We start from the raw sequence: 20,654 nt of genomic DNA, 5'->3' as shown, positions 1-20,654 counted from the left end.
CGGCGGCTGCTGCTGAGGGGAGAGCGGGCGGCCGCTGCTGAGGGGAGAGCGGGCGGCCGCTGCTGAGGGGAGAGCGGGCGGCCTGCCCCAGCCCCGGCGGCCTGCCCCAGCCCCGGTGCCCCGCCCCGCCAGATGTGTCACGGCGCGCTCTGAAGGGGCTCTGTCAGAGCCCTGCATAACCCTGACAGCCCGCGGTGACGGTGCTCCCCGGAGCCGCCCGCCCTGGTTACCGCCAGCCGGGCTTCAGAGGGGGGAGCAGGCCTGGCCCTGGGTTCCCGCATCACAGCGCAGTGAGCCCCGAGAGTTTCCTTTAAAACTACCGGCGAGGAAGGGAGTTTATGTTTTCCACCGCCTGTGATGAAGAACAGAGCCCAGCTGGACGATGAGCGTGTTGTGCCAAAGCGGGGTCGTTTACCCAGTGTTCAAGACACCAGTGTACACGCAGAATAGAGGTATTATTTATTTAAATCATTTCTGCAGAGATGGGTAATAGCACCCCGGCCTATAAACTCCTCGAAATATTCGTATGGTTCAAAACACAGAAATACACACCATTAATTATAACTATTCGTTAGTACCTTGTCTTAACAATTGCTGTTGGCTAGTACGGTCTCTTGCTTTCGTTTAAAGTCACATTGCCTTTTAATTGGTATGCGCATGCTCCACTGGCGGGGGGGGAAGGTCTGTTCAGTCTCTAATTGAGTGGGTGGTCACGATCTCCCACTGCCGCCTTTACCTTTTCCCCAGTTACTGCAAATCTTTGTTGACTTTATGCTTCATCCAGCAGCTGTCCAGTTTTCGGCTGGTTTCTGCCCCTTCTGCAAAGGGATGCTCCCTTGTTACCAGCCTTCTGTTCTTCAAGGGTACATTCGTTAGCTCTGAGTTCGGAGCTCAGCCAAGCTGACTTCATGCACTACAGTATGCCCAGGCGTAGCTTTAGTCTTTATTACAATCCATGTCACATTTTATGGGTTTTGGGAATTACGTCCTTCCACAACTTTGCATCAGCCTAGCTGAGTTCGCATTATACACCTTTGTAGTGATGCTGACTTGCAGTCTTCTATCAAATCATGGAATCTAACTAAAAGCCAAAAAAAAAAAAAACAAACCCAAACTCTTTGTCTTAGCTGCAAGAAGGTGTGAGGGCCTGCCCGAAGAAACACTGCTCAGGAGTTTCTTTGCTGATTTCCTCCTGCTTTGTCCTATTGCCCTCCCCCTGCCCAGGGACCCAGAGCAGATGTAAGCACAGGTCTGAGCAGCGATGACGTACCATTGCTGCCTGCCATCTTCTGGGTTCCCCTTCCTTTTGGAAGCAGTTGAATTCATGACAATATGTGCAGCATCAGTTTCAAAACCCAAGACAGCAGAAACTCAGAGTTTCCATAAAAATAGTCTGATGCCCAGACTTCAGTCTGTTTTGGATGGACTTTGAAGAAGGTCTCTGTCTGGGGGCTCTTGGAGATGCCCGAGGAACGAACTGGAAGAACTCCCATCTGTAACCTTTGCTCAAGTCACTCACAGGAAAAAGTGAAACATGATGGTACCAGCGGCATCTCTTTTACAGAGCGTATTTACCCATTCTGCATCTGCAGGCTTAGTGATAGTAACCTGTTGTACTGTAAACGTTTACAATCCACAGACCCACTCACAAGAAAATATTCCTGGAAAAGAAGAACTAGTGTGTGTTGCACACTCACCACTGTGGATTCATTTGGCCTTTGATTTAATAATATATATATTTTCTGAAAGGAAAAGTTTTGCGTGTACACAGTGACAGACCACTGCTGGACCTTCCTGTTACCTCTGGTTTTGTTTTTCCCATTTCTGAGGTGATTTTAAGGAACATGCAAGCATTTCCCTGGGGTTGCAGGTAAGCTTAACCATGCAACAGAAACTCCTGTCTCAGTTTCTGCAAACCAAAATAGCAAAGAGTTAGAAAACAAAGAAAAAAAACTATTAACTCTCCCCATGAGTTAAACAGCACATAAACCTCAAGAAGGCACATGAGCAAAGATAAATGGGCTGTTGCAGTGTTCATCTCTTTTGTTTGTAGTAAATTATTGTGTGTGTAATTCATGTTTCCTGTCCATAAATGCCAGAGGAACTTGAAGACATGGAATCCATTCTAATTTAGTAGAGACAAAAACAACTCCTTTTGAGCCCATCTGGAACTCGTTTTTATCGTAATTGTTTTGGGCTCAGTAACGAGTTCAAAATCTAACCGCCCTCACTAATTGTTTCAAGAATAAACAGATGCTTTGTTTAAAGGCAGCAGCCCCCAGTTTGCCCAGCACAGCACTCTCCGGGGTCGCAGGATGAAAGGAGCTGTGCGCCATGTCAGCACAGGCCTTAACGAGCCTTGGCGCCCCGGCCAGGGGTGCCCACCCCCATCAGCAGCTGATGGGGCAGGAGACCAACCCCCAGCCACTTGGTGAGTGTCCAGCTGGTGACATGTGTCCTCTGCTCTTTAACACCACTGGCATTTTGTTTGTAAATTCATCTGATGACCTTTTGCAATGTGCCCTACTGTGACGAAGTCATACCTGGCCTGGTGACACATCGGCAGCTCCTCCAGCTGGGCTATAGGGCACACAACGGAGAAAGCTCATTCCCTGGCCACCCAACCCCACCCGCGTTGGCTGGAGTAATGCTCCGTCCTCCAGTAGAGTCCCAATTCTTTTCTTCATTCGAAAGCAAAGATACCTCCCCACCGCGCACTCTCAGAGACCCCCCCACCAGGGTATGAGACACTGCAAGTGCTCTACAAGGTCTCACCCACCCCAGTGCTCCCCAGGACACGCCACACCTGAGATCCCTGTTAGCCCCAGTGTAGAGGAGGTCGCTGCGTGACATGCACTGGTACTAGGAACAGATTCAGAAAGAGCAGCACTGAGCTCCCCTACGAGTGAGCCACAACAGCCAGAGGGACCTTACTGGAAGGTTATTTCAGCTCTCAGATGCTGTCCTCAGTGGCATGGGACAGCAGGTGCCAAGATCCACCACAGAGTAGTCACTGAGAGTTTCTGCTCCAATTTTGGAAACAAGGCTCCATCTACTCACTGTGCATAGATAAGCTGTGTAATCATAACCGCCTGAGGCACTTAAAATGTTTACTTTTCAATGTTTAATGGCCATATATAAATTCTTTCTCCTTCATGGAAGGATTTTCTGTCCCAAATCAGCTAACTCTACAGTGTGATGGCTAAAGTCAGGAGAAAGTGAATCATACAGAATTGGATGGGGTTTTTTATTTGTTTGCTTGTTAGAAAGAAACTAAAGATAGCACTTAGAGCTCAGCCCTCCAAGGACATGTGGTTTGCACAAGGTTTGCTGTAAATCAAAGTTTATATTATTTTTATTTCTTATGTTTTTAAGTTCAAAAATATAGCTTTGCATCTGGCATATCACGAGAAAGACAATCTCACCTAAATTTCCTTGAGCAGAGCCTGATCACATATCCAAATAAAGCGCCTCTTCCAAAACAGCTTCTGATCATGAGTTGAAGACATCAAGCAAGAAAACATCTGTCTCTCTGCACAGTGATTTTTTTCCAGTGCTTAATAATTCTTGTTAAATTCTTCTGCCTTGTGATCTGTCCTCTGTACCATAGGTCACCTACCACAGCTGTCAGTGGGGAATATCCTTCAAGGGCCTTTATTTTGTAACATCCATTTCATAATCACTGTGGCCAAATCAACAAGACGGCTGAAAAACAATGCTTGTTTCTTGTAAAAAGAGGTCTATGTTCAGCTCACAATAGCAGCACATACGTCTGAGCATGCTGCCAGCTGTCGCAGACCCCTACAAGGAGTCAGAAATGGTATTTGTACTTTGGTTTTTACCAGAGGCAGGACTTTGTGTCCTGGTCCAGGTGCCTCTCAATAAACCCAGAGACAGCTCTAATAAAAAACTCTATCTGAAGTGAGTGTTAAATAAGAACTCAGGATGAGTCTGACACTCGGACGCTGCTGCACATATTTTCCTCTTCTCTGATGGGAACATTCAGCAACATTCACTGTCATTTGGCAAAGTTTAAACACTCTTCTTGTGCACACAGGAACAGAGATTTTGCTCATCCAAGCAGTTTGTTCTCTCTGGCCTTCAGGTCACCCAGCTCCGACTAACTGCCTGCATCAGTGTCTGATATAAAGAAGGAAGGAAAGGAAATAATTCAGCCACAGCCTGACCTACAGCTTGCAATGGACTGAGAAAAGGGTGTTTCAATTTTTAGTGTTCTGGGCTTTCTTAGTTTTCCCAGAGAAGCTCTATGGCTTATCAGGAGGATGAAAATGCAGACTGCTGATCCAACAGCAGCTAGTTCCTTTGGCTGTGTCAGCCCTTGTGTCCTCAGAGGACTCGGCTCCCATGTATCTCCTCTGGTCTGGAAAGCATCCCAGTGACTCTGTGTGGTAGCAGAAGCTCTGTCAGCATTGGGTCCCTGCCCTGAGAAGCCTCGCAATGAAGCCCATTTCCTGAAGTTCTTATACAGTGTCTTGAACTTACATAAATTGTGGGTTTTTTCTAAGCAACATTAGTGAACTGCTGTAACTGAGAATAATGGTGTCACAGCAGGGCACTCATTTCCTACAAAGAAAATCCGTTGTAACAGCTAAGTTCCATAAACATTGCTTTCCCCATAAAACCAGCAGTCCTGCTAGATGTTTCTTGAGAAAGCTGCTTGTTTGTAGATGGTGTTGTTTGTCTTCTGTATTCTGAGCAAGTCCTGCAAGAGTCAGGACGAGCAGACAGAGGTATTTCATGGTTCACTGTGATGGTCCTTACAGGAAAGAGAGAAGGATTTACAGAAATAGCCAGGCTGGAGCTTGGGAGAGAGCCAGCAACCAGCCAGGGGGCAGCTCCAAATCTCTTCTGCAATTTACAGTTTAGCATTTGTAGGCAGAATTCATCCTGTAGATCCAAGCTTTCCACAGGGAAATGGGGCCCTTTTTCTCCTGTTGCAGTGTAATTGCAGTTGGTCCAGATGATCCCAGGGTAAAACACTCTAAAACATAGGAACGTATCAGTGCATGGCAGATCAAAGAGCAAGTATTGATGGTCTTTCCCAATGGCAGGATTACTACTTATTTCTGCAGCCAGATAATTACAGGCAGAGACTGCCTTCATTCTCCAAAGAACTACTCTCCCATGCTCATGGCATCATATTTCACCTTGGTTATGGCATGTTTGAGTTCAGTCAAAAAGCATTTGAGGGAAAGAGGGTGGTAGGTCCCCGCGGTGGTGCTGGAAACCTGCTGGGTTTACGTGAAGGCTTCCAAAGGCAGGAGTTTGAGTAACTGCAGTGAGGTGGTTATTCCCTGGTGACAGACCCCAAGACTGGAGATTTCTCATCTACACCAACTGTGACTGAAATTGTGAGAACTTATCCGAAGGACTGAACACTGGGAATGCTGTTTGTTTGAAGGTGTAGCAGGAAGCCAGTTAGAAACACAATCAGTGTGAATACCTGTCAGCATCAAAGCAGGAGTCATATAGATGCTATGGAGAAGAAAAAAATCTGTCCATCCACTCCTCATCAAAGCAGTGGTTACTAGGAAAGACAGAGGACAATCTCCAGGAACTTCCACTTCCAGCCAGCCAGCTGCACACACGGATCAAGCCACAGCAACAGCCAGTTCATGCCCCTTCTGGAACAGGTTGTGAAGAGCCTGTGCCACAACCCGCAGTATCTCACTGCCTACCCCCAGGACTTCACTCATTTCTTGGGGCTGTGATAAGCTCACCCGCTATTTCCCTTCTCTGACCCGAGGCTGCCATAGGCAGTTGCCTCTTTTGGTTGCACAGCTTGCCAGCTCTCTGCTTTAACCCCCACATAAAAGCACCAGGAATGGGTTTTGAAGAGAGAAGGTGGCTCTGCCCAGATCAGGGAAGGTGTCGTGGTTTAACCCCAGCCAGCAACTAGGAGCACGCAGCTGTTCACTCGCTCTCCAAACCCCTCCCCAGTAGGACAGGGAGAAGAGGGAGAAAAAGGAAAAACAAAAAAACCCTCGTTGAGGGGTTGAGATAAAGAATTTAATAGAAAAGTAATGGAAGAGAAAGCAATAATGATAATAATAATGGTAAAAGAATATACAAAAAACGTGATGCAATACAGTTGCTCACCACCCAATGATCAATTGCCCAGCCCATCCTGAGCAGTGATCCTGGATCCCTGCCCCCCAGCCAGCCCCCATTTATACACTGAGCACAATGTCTGTGGTATGGAATATCCCTTTGCCCAGCTTGTTGTGTCTGTGCTCCCTCTCGGCTTCTGTGGGAAGCTCAAAAAGTTCTTGACTTAATATAGGCATTACTTAGCAACAACTAAACCAATACACCCGCGGGTACTGAGGAAGCTGGCGGATGAGGTTGCTAAACCTTATATTCCAAAAGTCATGGCAGTCTGGTGAGGTCCCCACTGACTGGAAATGGGGAAACATAATCCCCATTTTCAAAAAGGGAAAGAAGGATGAACCAGGGAACTATAGGCCAGTCAGTCTCACCTCTGTGCCTGGTAAGATTATGGAGCAGATCCTCCTGGAGGCACTGCTGAGGCAGAAGAATAACAAAGAGGTGATTGGGTATAATCAACACGGCTTCACCAAGGGCAAATCGTGCCTGACAAACCTGGTGGCCTTCTATGAGAAGGTCACAACATCAATAGACAAGGGGAGAGCAACTGATGTCATTTACCTGGACCTGAGCAAAGCCTTTGACACTGTCCCACATGACATCCTGGTCTCCCAGGTGATAAAATATGGGTTTGATGGACTGACAATTCAGTGGATAAAGAACTGGCTTGACGGCTGCACCCAAAGAGCGGCTGTCAATGGGTCCCTGTCCAAGTGGAGGCCAGTGACAAGTGGAGTCCCTCAAGGATCAGTACTGGGACCAGTCTTATTTAACACCTTCATCAGCGACATGGACAGTGGCATAGAGTGCACCCTCAGCAAGTTTGCCGACGACACCGAGCTTTGTGGGGCAGCTGACACGCTGGAGGGAACGGATGCCATCCAGAGGGACCTTGACAGGCTGGAGAGGTGGGCCCGTGCCAACCTCATGAAGTTCAACAAGACCAAGTGCAGGGTCCTCCATCTGGGTCGGGGCAATCCCAAGCACCGATATAGGCTGGGCAGTGACTGGCTTGAGAGCAGCCCTGAAGAAAAGGACTTGGGGGTGCTGGTGGATGAGAGGCTCAACATGAGCCATCAGTGTGCACTTGCAGCCCAGAAAGCCAATCGTATCCTGGGCTGCATCAGGAGAAGCGTGGCCAGCAGGTCGAGGGAGGTGATTCTCCCCCTCTACTCCACTCTGGTGAGACTCCACCTGCGTCCAATTCTGGAGCCCCTACTACAAGAAAGATATGGGCGTGCTGGAACGTGTCCAGAGAAGGGCCACGAGGATGATCAGAGGGCTGAAGCACCTCTCCTATGAGGACAGACTGAGGGAGTTGGGGTTGTTCAGTCTGGAGAAAAGAAGGCTCCGAGGAGACCTTGTACTGGCCTACCAGTATCTTAAGGGGACCTACAAGAAAGCTGGTGAGAGACTTTTTAGGATGTCGGGTAATGGTAGGACTAGAGGGAATGGATTAAAACTAGAGATGGGTCGATTCAGACTGGACGTTAGGAAGAAGTTCTTCACCATGAGGGTGGTGAGACACTGGAACAGGTTGCCCAGAGAGGTGGTGGAAGTCCCATCCCTGGAAGTTTTTAAGGCCAGGCTGGATGGGGCTCTGAGCAACCTGATCTAGTGGGGGGTGTCCCTGCCCGTGGCAGGGGGGTTGGAACTATATGACCTTTAAGGTCCCTTCCAACCCTAACAATTCTATGATTCTGTAATATGTGTTATCAATATTATTCTCATACTAATTCCAAAACACAGCAGCTACCAGGAAGAAAATTAACTCTTATCACAGCCAAAACCAGGACAGAAGGCAGAGGTGAAATAAGGAGAGGATGAGGAAAGCCTGTTGGGAGGCCCAGCAGAAGGTGCAAACACATGCCCTGGCAGCACCTGCCCTTGTGCATGATGTCCAGTGCCTCCAGGATTTCCTTTGGACTGTGGCAAATACTGCCGTTATCTTCTGTTAAATAGAAGAATGTGCATATATTTGTCTTGCAAAAATAAGACAATGCAATGGTCTAAGCAGGCAGTCCTTGACCACGTCATTGATAGATATATTTCTATGTTTGACGGCAACAGAAATGAGACAGATGGATCAGATTCATGGTGCTCAGGCCCAGGGAGCGGATGGAGACCAGACTGCCTGGGTGAGCTGCATTCCTTTGCCTCTTGTGGAACTAGAGACGTGCTTTGACATGTTGGCCTCTGTCTAAGGAGCTGGAAATGGAAAAATCCCTCAAAGGCTCCCATGACACATCTCAGTGACTAGAACAACCAGGGACACTCCACCTGGTAGCTGCAGGCTGAAACTCCTGTACACCATCACCTGAGGGGACGAAGGCCTGCACTAGGTGGTCCCTGCTTATAAAGTGCAGGAAAAAAGGGAAGGCTCTTCCCAAGAACAGAATATGTGTTTTTCTTCCTAGAAGAGATCTAGCCAAACCTGGTCTCATTCAGACTAGAGAGCAGGAAGAAACTAGAGCTTTCCTTTTTGAAGGTATTACTGTTCTTGATACGCTCTGCCTAAACCATGCATCAGTCGCTGTTAACTTCTACAGATACATACAGTTAACGCCTGTTTCCCCTGTGAACACGTTATCATTTGGGAGGCTGTTAGAAGTAGCCCTCTGACCCCGCTACACGCCAGAGGCGGCTAACTGCTGGCATGTTTGATTTGGAGCCTAATGGAGGAAATTCTGTACTACTTCTGCCACTTAGTGGCTGCAGCTGATGCAGCACCACATCCCTACTTACACATTTGTAAGAGAATACTTCTGCGATGCAGAACAGGTTTATATTTCCATTCAGTTGTAGTAAAACCTGAATAGGGACAAAGCAATTTTTAAAAAAAGTTTCACTTATTTTGAATACTTTGAAATCTGTCAGGCCCCTCACAAATTGCACTCTGTGGGATGAACGGATGTTAAAATACCATGATTAACTCCTAAAGACCAGATATTTTGTGAAACAGCAGCTTTGCTATTATTGCTGGCAATGTGATATGCCTCCGTCTCTGTTAGGCCCTGTCTCCAGGATTTGTGAGTATAAACCATTTCTCACTGCCGGGCAGTGCCTTTCCATCTGACAGAAAGCAGCAAGCCTGTCGTGCTGTTACTGCTGCCGTGCTGTCTGCCGCAGCGGACATGGGAAAGTGAACCATTTCTGGAACAAGAAGCACCTACCACTTGAGCCAAACCCATTACACAAGGCCTGTCAGCTACTCTGTCCTGAGTAAATGGTGCATAGTTAACAAGGGGAGAGTGTAAAACTCACATACTAGTGAAACATAAGCCAAAAGACAAAGATGAAAAGTCACTGAAGAAGCCACTATTACAGTGGGGTGAAACCTTTTTGACTCATTAGAATTTAGCTGGAGCTCTCGGGGGTAGAGGAGGGCCTTCTGCTGCATAGAGTTATTTAATTTTTAACCAAGATATTAAAAAATAACTGAGTTTCAATTTGGTACTCCCAGGGCGTGACATAAATCCATCGTACGAAGGCTCCTCCACCATGCCTCTGTGAACAGCTGTGGTGAAGCTCAGTTGATACCTCGATCAGTACCTCCCGAACACAAACCCAGTTACAATCCTTGGTTTAATCAGCCCCCGTTGCGCTCAGAAGGGCTCTTCTCTCCATCCTCTGAGGCTGTGGGGAGAACAAGGCTTAAAAAACAGCAGGATAATGCTGTGTGAGAGCGTGTGACAGCTCAAAATGAGCTGAGAACATTTTTCCCCCAGCAGCCTGCTCTCCCATGCTCACCTCAGCACTAGGTTTACCTGCAACGCTACATATTATGTAGATATATTATATATTCTGTAATATGCACTTTGATAGCATAGAATCATAGAATGGTTTGGGTTGGAAGGGGCCTTAAAGGTCATCTAGTTCCAACCATAATATAAAATGTAATACGTATTGTGTATTATGCACTATAGAAACAAAAAAACCACACGGCATCTGTAAAAGTAAAGCCCTCTGCCTCCTGTGAACTGAAAGCCAGAGATGATTGCGTGTTGACAAAATCGAGTGCTGTAAGTCTTGCTGCTTGCTCTACGCCAGCCTATGGAGAGGGAACGGGACTGCAGCCCCCTGTGCACCAGTGAACAGTCTCCTGTCAGCAACAGCTGGATTGCCCATGTGTCACCAGCATTGGAGTACAGTCCCCTGTCAGCAACAGCTGGATTGCCTGTGTGTCACCAGGCCACAGACAGGAGTACGGCGAAAGGGCTTGGCGTAATGAGGGATTTGAACAGTTTGGGCTTCATTCATTCCTGTCACTGACAGGACCAAGGGAAATAGTCTGGTTTGTCTTTCAGATCCTCGATTGGGTTCCAGGACAAGTACAGTCAGAAGAAAAGCTGTAGTTTACTCCTGCTTTGATCACACTTAATCAGACAAGCACTACTCGTGCCAGACGCTTGGTGAAGGAATTTATGCCGTAAACCATGCTGGTCTTCAAGAGGATTTAGAGAGCTCTGGATCTTGCAGAATCATTTCCCCAAACTGTCCTGTACTTTCAACAAAATTAATTGAACTGTCTTGCTAATGAATGTACAGCCCCGTTTTGAGAATGTAAATCAGCTGGCAAAACACCTGCCAAGTCAAGTGTCTTATCCTAATGTAATGGGTGACTAAATACACATTCCTATGCTGGAGATTTAAATAATCCTTTAGAGCACTGCTGAGAGTACCAGAGGCTTTGGCAGACAGAGGAAAACCTACCAAAGAGGATGAACAAGCTGCAGAGACTGGTAAAAAACATCTATTTTACTATTCTTGTTGACAGATCATTTTTTTTAATTTTGATTTTTATAAGGCTGTATAAGTACTATCAGGTTCTTGTAGAATTATTTGTCCAACTCATCACAGTCCTTGGGATAAAGCTGACAGACTAGTGGCTCTCCTGGCAGCTTCATGCCACCAGAGCGGCTGGGACAGTAGTGCGGAACCCGGGCGTTAAGGAAGGTTTGAGAAAATCACCCTGTAAATACAGCTCAGCTCTGAGCGCAGAACTGTTTGGTGGCTCCTGAAGGGAGGCACAAACCGTTTTCCCTTGCCCGTGGCCATGAAAGAGCTCTGTGATACAGGACCTGACAAGGGATGTGCTCTATCACGAAAGCAGGGAAATGGGCAGGAGGGGTGGGACATCCCTAGGCACTGTGATTAAAAAACAGTAAACATGCTATTATAGGGAGAGGAAATCTCTGTCACTTGTAGAACTGGAATAACTGGGGAGGGCAGAGATATCGGGTGTGCAATCCTTAGCTCGGGTCTCAGTAACAAGACGGGGAATTGGTGTAGCCAAGGAAAGTGCAAGCGAGATGTACCTGCTTCTGACTGGGACAGGGGAGAGCTCAGCCTCTTCTTGCTGCAGGGTTGGAACTGTCTGGCTTCAGTTCTGTCCTGGGAGAACGTCCTGTCTCAGGCTGGTATGGAAGTTATTTACAAGAAAAGGCTTTGAGGAAAGGAAAAATACTAGATTATTTGAATTTGTGATTGTAGAGCTATTGGGAGACTGGGCAAAATTTTCCATTTCTTTGGTAGGTGGCTTGTAAGAAGAAAATAAGCAGGTAGGGCAGAAAGAGCTCCCCAGTGCTGGCTTATCTAAGTTCTTCTCAGAGTCAGTGGGGTCATACTAATGTAGCAAAACACAAACTAGCCCGAGATGCCCTGTGCTAACTGGTGATCAGCCAAGCCTGAGCATGGGCTCTTCATGTCACCCGCTGAGCTGTCCCACTGGCAGGATTTTGCAAGCAGGGGGCTGGCAGAGGCCATCCTGGCCCCGGGCCACCCAGAACGTTGTGCAGGAGGTGTCCGGCTAAAGACCAGGGCCCCCCAGCAAGCTCAGAGTGGTCTTGAGACATGGGACAGTGCTTCCAGTCCAAGGACACCATCAGGGCACAGCTTGCCAGTCACAGGATCTCACGTCCAGATGGGGAAACCAAAGGCATAGGCACAAAATAGCTGTGAACTGGGAAGGATGGAGGGTGACACAGAGGGAGCCCAACCAACAGGGTGGTGTGGCTGCAAGGAGGAGGGGATGGTCACTGCTGGTGGGATGAACACGGAGACATGATGCGGCTCACACGCAGCTCTGCTTCTCTGCAGAATCTGTAGGTCAATTTGAAGGCAGAGTCACACAGGAAAGTGTCCAGGCAATAGTGGCCTGAGGCTTACAAATGTGTCAGAGGAGGAAAGATTAACAAAACTGTTTAGACGCTTTCTGCTCAGTGTCCCTGGCCCTCCACAGCCAGCCCCTGGGGTGTTCTGATGTGGGACACTCATTTATACTGTAACATTCAGGGGGTCCTCCTGCAAGGGGAAAAAAGATGCATGTATTTCGCTTGCAAGCCTGTCAGCGAGCTCTCAGCTGCCATCCTGTGTCAGCCAGGGCAGCTTGTTCTACACCCTGCAGAAAGGCAAAAGACCTCACTTTTACAGCAACACCCTCATCCCGGGATGCTGCCCCATGGAGCAGCCCCATTCACCTGCCCGTGTTTCCGAAGGCATCGCAGCCGTGTTAGATGCCAATATAAGCAATAGGCAATACTGATGAAGAAGTGACCTCCAGGAGACCAGAACATGGTATAGGACCCACTGTCGGACACGTATTTCAGCTGTATCATAATACTGAAGAGTTAGAAAATACTCTGGCTTGAATATGCAATTGTAGACTGCTAAACACAAGAACACGTGAGAACAACTGTGTAATAAGTTCATCAGAGAGACATCGTCTGCTCTGTACAACATGTGAAGCAGCGTAGGAAAGGCACACTATTTGTAATTAAAATATGTGTCATTACCATGACAAGGTAGGAGAAATAGCACGCCAATGAATCAGAAATGCACTGGATATAAATGGCCATGAGAAGATCCCCCACACCACAGGGAAGCTCCGTCCGATAGAACTCAGCTAGAAATGAGGCAGCAATTAAACTTTGGCAATGCTCCTTGAATAATTCGTCATGCGAGTACAGGTTTTTGTAATGAATTGCATTAATTGAAGCTATAACACCAGTCTCTACCAGTATTTACTGGTTTTGCACTGACTTTTTGTAAGCACACACATTAAATATTAAACCAAAGACATTTGCGGGCCTTTGCTCCAAAGCAATCCCAAATTCTTTGTGAATGGCAATGAATTATTAATACTATTCTGCAGTAGAGGGAGACAGTTTAAAAATTGGGGTGGGGTGGTGTTCTGTCTTTGGCACCTCCCATTTTACGATAAGATTTGTAGCCTATTCTAATCTTCACACCACTCAAAGTGTGAATGGACCAAATGTCTGTTGGGCTATTTTATTCTGCATTTTCTATCTGTCTTTTTCAGCTTCAAAGCAAGGTCCTGATCCTGACAATATGCGCCGCTGGGATTGGAGGCACTTTCCAATATGGCTACAACATTTCCATCATCAATGCTCCAACTTCCGTAAGTACTGCTGGTCTGAGAGCCTGCTCCTCGGACAGACCCTGCCTCCGTGTCCCCCGCCGGGCCATAAACAGGGGTCTGATGCTGGAAATACGCGGTCTGCTAACACTGAGGGCTGGAAGGGAAGGCTGTGTTGTTCCCTCTGCATAATTCACATCTGAGGTACAGGACTTTGTTGCCAAGAGCCACCCTTGAGCAGCACCTAGTGTCACAAGAATTTATTCAAAAGCCTTGTTTCAACTCCTTTAGCAAATCTAACTCTAAAATTTTCCAACCTGCATCCTTTTGCCCTTAAATTCAAAGTTGGCCCCATGAAATACATTTTTAAATTATCCAAGATAACCACATAGAGATACAAACCAAGCAGAACTTTTCACCAGCTGCAGTTTTACACTCTTAACCCTCTGTTAAAAACACATCTAAGAACTGGAGGCCATTTTCAACCAAAGGTTTGGAGGCATGAACACAGAATAAGCAGACAGATTGATAAGAAAGCCTTCGTATTTCTCAGTGTCCATCATCTCCATGTCATGGTTACGCAGCACTGTCCTTCCCTCTCAGTACATCCAGGCCTTCATGAACGAGACCTGGCTGGAGCGCACCGGCGTCCCCCTTGAGAGCAACGTGATACTGCTGCTGTGGTCGCTCACCGTCTCCGCGTACCCGCTGGGAGGGCTCACCGGGGCTCTTGTTGCTGGTCCCATGGCCATCATGTTGGGCAGGTAAGAGGCTGCTGGATTTTAATTTAAGCTTTGCAGCTTCCATTAGTCCGAGAGAAATTATGAGCCCTACAGCACAATACCCACTGTAGTTAAGAGTCACAAGAATATGTTTTCTGTCACAGATCAGTCTGCCATTAACATTTGAGCTGGCAGGGAGAAACTACCAGATATGGCAGTATTTCATGTCTCAAAACCCAGTGGGGAGCAGCTCTTTTCCCCATATTGCCTTCTCATCATATTCTGACCCAGCTGAAGTGCTACAAGGATTTCAGCTCAACTCCGTATTCACAGTAACCACCTACATAATCACCACCATTTTTGTGCCTGGTTTTCTGCCATCCTTTTAAACAGGAAATCATGATGGAACAGACCAAGGATTTTTATTCAAAATTAACTCTGGGAATTGATAGGAATGACACTGAAAAAACAGAGGGTGCTTGCAAAGAGCAGTTTTTGCATACCAGGTCCTCATGTCCCACAGGCTGTGTATCCGTAGCCACCTTTTTGACAGAAATATTTCAGGAGGTATTTGTTAAATCTTCGCAGTTGCTTTTTTTCCCTGTGCTTAAGTCTCTGAAAAATGTCTGTCTGTCCTCACATATCTTTCATACACAGCTCTATCCCCAGTTGTCTTCAGAAAAAAAGTTAGCGTTACTAACATAAACTAATAGGAAGATAGATTTTGCCTCCCTGTCTCTTGACCCCAAAATTTTCCTGGCTGTGCTGTCACTTTGGTTTGTTCCCCTTCTGTGGTGAAGCAGGCACCACTATGGTTTGGGATGGGGCTGGAGGATTGTCTCCTGTCGCTCATGTATTTCATGGTTGCGAAGATCTGGAAAGGATATGGTGTCCTTATCCAATGAAAAGTTTAGAGATTTCCTCTTATACTGCTTTAGAATAAAATCATACCCATCATGAATAAGAGAAAAAAAGACTGACTGCTGAAGAGTGGGTAGGGCAGTGAGCTGGGACTAGAGAGAATTTCTGGCTATTATGGGTCCATAGAGCTCTCTTTTTTCCTGGTTTTGGCCAGGAATTTCTGCTGGGACACAGGAAAACTTTCGGACAAAAGTTTTATACAGATCGTACTATTACATGAAAAATGCCCGTTTCAAAAAATTAGCATTTTCAGACCAAAATGCACATGACTTATTGAATACTCCTCTCCATTCAAATGGGAAACTGTGTGTGAGTGTAAGAGCCGTGAGTCTGGGTGAGGAGCTCACAGTGCCGTCAGTGTGTCCAGAGGCAGCACTGCAGGGACACCCTGTGGTCACGCTGGCACCTGGAGATGACCCTGCCTGTACCAGCCACGCAGATGCCCTGTCACTGCTGGTTCCTGCTTTCACAAGACACCAAAATTCCTGCTCTGCCGTCTGCATGCAGACACCTCATGTAGGGCTCGGGGTGACCAGGAGCTTCTGTGGTGGAGCTGAGCAGCCCACCTGAGCTTCCAGGCATGGCAGGTTGGATCTGCCGTGTGAAAAGTTTTATCTGATAACTAAACTGGACACACATGTGCTCACAACCGTGTCTTTTCTTTCTGAAGGAAGATGTCCCTGCTGCTCAACAACGTCTTTGTGATCATTGCCGCAGTCTTGTCGGGATTCAGCCGAATGGCAAAATCCTTTGAAATGATTATGCTCAGCAGATTTTTTACTGGCGTGAATGCAGGTAAGGCAACATCAGAAACAGGACGTGATAACATGATTACATGTCATGATAATTAGATGTCATGTCAATTAGATATCACGATAACATGATAACAAGTATCAATTAGAAGATATTTAAATAGGAATGATCTAAGACCTTAAAGCAGTTAATCCTCTGGTCTGTCCACACATAGGTACGTGAATGAGGAAGTTGTATATACAGATTTTATATTTTGCTTCTAAGGACTTTTTTAAAGCATACACAGACGGGGTTTTTTGTGTAATAGACACGAGAGTGTCTGTGTGCACTCTGCCCCCAGGGAGGGGAGACCTGGGAGAAACTGAGCTGAAAATCAATCCCTACGTGCTTGTAAGAACGTTATCAGTCACTCACCAGCACAAGCACCAACATTAAAGCTTTTATAGAATTTCATCCAAGGAAATAATGATTGATACAGTGACTAAAAATATGATCTTCCCCCCAAAATGGGGGACTAGAGGGAAGCATCACTTATAACCTCAGATTTGGTGCTGAAAAGACCATAGGACTGAGGCTCTGGCAGGTTTCAGTTTTGTTATCCACTGCTACTTAGGAGTATGGAAATATATGTTTAGGAGCTTATACAATGAGTAAGAGTGAAATTGAAGGTTTAGGTAAATAATAAGCACTGGTAGATCAGTCATCTCATGGCCTGCACCAGAAGAGTCCAGCTGGCAGCCCGAGAGGTGGCTGACTGCGTTTGTCCTCGTCTCCTCTGCCTACAAGCTGAGGTCAGTGTTTGTCTGCCTTGCCCAGGTGTCGGCATGAACATTCAGCCCATGTATCTGGCGGAAAGTGCCCCAAAGAAGCTCAGAGGAGCTGTGGCCTTGACCTCTGCATCGTTTACAGCCCTGGGGTTGGTGCTGGGGCAGGTTGTTGGACTCAGGTATGTAGAGCAAGAAGCCCAGCTTATACTTATTAAATCTTTCTTCTCCTTTTTTTTTTCTTTTTCTTTTCTTTCTTTTCTGGTGCCCACATGCAGCAGAGGGTGCTGGGCTCTTGCCAAGTTGTAAAATGTACTGAGCAAATTATGGTTTTTTGGTTTTTTTTGAGCAAATTATATTTTCTTGTTTTTTTTCTCCAGGGAGCTGCTAGGAGGGGAGGAGAGCTGGCCGTTCCTTTTAGCTAGCAATGCGGTGCCTGCCCTCATCCAGCTCACGGCTCTGCCTTGGTTCCCTGAAAGTCCCAGATACCTCTTGATTGACCGTGGAGATAAAGAATCCTGCATCTCTGGTGAGTTTAGGGTGACTGTCAGCTGCTCACTGAGCACGTGAGATCTACTGACTGGGAAGATAAACAGTGAGACGATTGATTGCATATTTTTAACGTACAGTCCAGCATGTTTGGTCCAAAGCAGACTTCTTTCCAACACAAATATCCTATTTGGTGGCTCTGCCAGCCTCCTCAGCTGAACATAAAAGCTTTAAGCCCAATACCATGGCTATGTCACTGGTCCCATGGATAAAGTTTTTCTAAACCAGAGGACCATATTTGGTCTGTACAAAATATGTTTGTGATTGTGTTAGCTGCTGCACCACTAAACAGTGCCCGGGTGGTGGTTGGGTATGTGTTTGAACAACCACCATAATTCTGCACACAGATGAATGTACGCTTTTTTGCATCCTGCTTTTGTGCACAAGCTTGGGCCCAACCTTTAGAGAGTGGTGCCACAACTTTGACATGTAGAAAGTGTCATATCAAGTTCCAAATATGATCACTTCCTCTTTCCAAACTAAAGAACATTCTGTCATCTTAAATATTTTTCATCTATTGAGGTAATTGAAAGACATCTTCCTACAAAAGACTTTTACTACAGTGGCAGGGTCAAAAGGTGGGTCGTGTTCACGACGGCAAATATGTTTGGTAACTGTGAAGTGAAACAAATTCTGGTCGAAGATCTCATGACCAAATCTGAAGCCAATTCATATTAAGGGATTTGCTTAGATTTGTAGCATACAAATCCCCGTATACAGAGCGGCTGGAATTAGTTTCTGGGAAATATGTACTGGGTACCCATAACATCTTAATTGCCTGCATTTCCCAGGGCAGGCACTTGAGATCTGAGTCAGAAGTACGGCTGCTGGAATGGCACTGGTTGGAAGTATTCTCTTGTCAAACAACAGTGGGGGACTTGCACTCCCTTCCCCCCAAATCCTTCAAGTGGCTGCACCGCAACTGGCCACCTCTGTGAAGGTAACACCATGATCACAGAGTCTGTCCTACGGCTTTCTGCAGCCATCACTCGCTGCTCGATTCTTCACCCCGCGGAGCAGGCAAACCACAGGTAAAGTTCAGGGATAAGAGGCTCCCTTGTCCTTGCAGCCCTGCGGAAGCTCAGAGGCAACAGTGACCTCAGTGCGGAGCTGGAGGAGATGCTGGCTGAGCAGGCTGCCGTTAAAGGTCAGAGAGCGAAGAACCCTTGGGAGCTCTTCAGAAATCCAGCTTTGCGGTGGCAGGTGGTGAGCATCGTTGTGCTGAGCAGCGCCATGCAGCTCTGCGGGAACGATTCGGTGAGCAGCCCCGCAGCCACCGCACTCAGCGGCAGCGCTGTATCGCGGGACACAGGTGCAGGATCTCGGGTTTAACATTCCTGCTGCAGGAGAGCAACGAATAGTGGTCTGCTCTGCCTGTGGAGACCTTCAGACCGCAGGTGCTCGGTTCCCAAAGTACGGCTGTGCATTATGGCAGGATTCAGAGAGATGCTGTCAAAATAGCCTGTATGACAGCACATTAGCCATCCTCTGCGGGGTCCTTCAGGAAAAACAATGGGATGTATTTTCAGACGTATTCCCTTACTGCTTTCTCCTCTTTTCTTTCCACAGATGTATTTCTATGCAGCTTATGTGTTCCAAGAGGCTGGAATTCCTCAGGACAAAATCCCGTATGTTGTAATCGGCACGGGGAGCTGTGAGCTGATCACCTCTGTCACCTGTGTGAGACTCTTAATGCACTCAGCTGACATGCAGACTGTAGGCAGTGAGGAGGCTGTTAATTACAAATTTAGGATTTACATTGCCTTTCATGCCAGGGAAGCCCTTTCTGCGCAGCAGCCAGGCCGTCTCTCGGCACCCACGTCCAGACAGGTTCATGCAGAAGTATTTTGTCAGACACTGCATTGTCATCACTGTCTGAAAACTCTACAAAGTGTAACTTGCTTGCTTCATGCCAGTATGGATAGCGGCAAGGTTTAGGCTGCAGCTGGGATGTTCTCATCTCCCCTGAACACGCTTCTTGCCTGACTCCTGCCAGCAGACCCTTCCCTTTGAATGACTTTTCTTTTTTTTTTTTTGCTAAGAAGTGGACAACATCCTTAAAGTAGCTGTAGAGTGAGCTAGGCGCAGAGTATTGAAATGGGAAGAGGGAGCAGGCGGGAAGTATAAACACAAGTTAAAGATCTTGCTTTATTTCACTGTGTTACTTTGTGTAGAACATGATTATAGACTACGCTGGTCGGAGGCCGCTGCTCCTGGGGGGATATATCTTCATGGCAGGATGGGCCATCATCTTCATGGTCGCTCTGAGCCAGCAGGTAACAAATCTGATTTAATTATTTGAGTGGAATGGAGCTGGGCTTTGCCTTTTATATGAGTGGGGTCTTTACTGGTGGCAAATAAGTGTAAGTGCCCTCACTGCTTTTCCGTTGGTCTTTGTGACTGTAGACTCAGATTAGCTGGATGCCGTATCTCAGCATGGCCTGCATTTTCGCCTACATCCTGAGCTTTGGAATCGGACCAGGTCAGTTCCCCGAGTGTTTTCACTGAAACTTTTGCGTGCCGCCAGGGCTTGGAGATGTGTGCGAGCAGCTTACAGAAACTCCCAGACCCTCTTTAGCCAGAGCACAGCCAAAGCCATGAGGGAATTCCTGCCAGCAGTGTTCAGCTGTCTGCGGGGGCTGGCATGCCCCGGGTGAGTCAGCGTTGTGCAGGGACGGTCTGTGCCCTTCTCTGGGTCATTTCTCCTTACAGCCATCGTGCGATGGCACTTGGAGGTGATTCCTGTCTTAAATAGACAACAAGGTTTTCACTTTCTGCTCTACCCGTTAGGGCTGTAGACCAGCATTTCTAATGCTTCCCCTCAGTGCTGGAGGTTGATGGCTATGCCGTCCAACTATTTACTTGCAGATACCTGGAAGCACAATTTCCGCATCTACTCGTTAGCTTGCTAACGTGCGTTTTCTTGGCAGAACCCTCTAGTTTCTGTGGTTGCGGGGGCAGCACGCAGGCTGTGTGTGTGTGGAGGTTTCTCGGTGTGTGAGTAGGTGTGAGGCTCTGTTTGCTCACAGGAGTTTGAAGGAAGGCAGGTAAGACATGAGCCAAGCTGCCAGGGTCACATGCCACACGAGTTGGCAGTGATTTCTTGTCCCAGTCCCGACAGTGTCATAGGGTTGAATTAATAATAAGCCATTCTCACAGTCGGATCCTAGTGAGAATGATGTGGATTACCAAACCTTTCCCAGCAGTTCATTCCGAGATGGGAGAGTTTGAATAGTTAGCCAGTCCTTAATATTTAACCTAAAACTTCCCCGATGCAGTTAATCTCTATTACCACTTGTTCTGGCATCATTGGCTAGTGAGAATAATTTACTGAATAATAATTTACTGTTCTCATATGCTTCATGTTGGCTTTGCTTGTTAGTATGTATTCTTTTGTTTTTAATATAGTATCAACAATATTATTAACTTCCTTACCGT

The 20,654-nt window shown here is 46.9% G+C and overlaps 1 protein-coding gene across 8 annotated transcripts in view; it reads left to right on the top strand.

Moving 5' to 3' along the window:
• The first annotated feature begins 66 nt into the window (after nucleotides 1-66).
• The window catches only part of SLC2A11 (solute carrier family 2 member 11), a 26,829-nt gene continuing 6,241 nt past the window's right edge, over nucleotides 67-20,654 (top strand). The window contains exons 1-12 of one of the 8 annotated variants that reach the window (XM_054219364.1): nucleotides 67-452; nucleotides 8,200-8,267; nucleotides 10,056-10,871; nucleotides 13,451-13,549; nucleotides 14,111-14,271; nucleotides 15,821-15,945; nucleotides 16,720-16,849; nucleotides 17,048-17,196; nucleotides 18,286-18,473; nucleotides 18,786-18,896; nucleotides 19,391-19,492; nucleotides 19,623-19,698. In XM_054219364.1, coding sequence (XP_054075339.1) covers nucleotides 10,851-10,871; nucleotides 13,451-13,549; nucleotides 14,111-14,271; nucleotides 15,821-15,945; nucleotides 16,720-16,849; nucleotides 17,048-17,196; nucleotides 18,286-18,473; nucleotides 18,786-18,896; nucleotides 19,391-19,492; nucleotides 19,623-19,698 — 1,162 coding nt within the window. In that variant the 5' untranslated portion in view covers nucleotides 67-452; nucleotides 8,200-8,267; nucleotides 10,056-10,850. The other 7 variants (XM_054219365.1, XM_054219360.1, XM_054219361.1 and 4 more) reach the window with 7 other exon arrangements.

The sequence above is a fragment of the Rissa tridactyla genome, chromosome 13, assembly GCF_028500815.1.
Source record: "Rissa tridactyla isolate bRisTri1 chromosome 13, bRisTri1.patW.cur.20221130, whole genome shotgun sequence".
Lineage (NCBI taxonomy): Eukaryota > Metazoa > Chordata > Aves > Charadriiformes > Laridae > Rissa > Rissa tridactyla.
The sequence above is the reverse complement of the archived record's forward strand: the minus strand, read 5'-3'. Positions and strand labels throughout refer to the sequence as shown.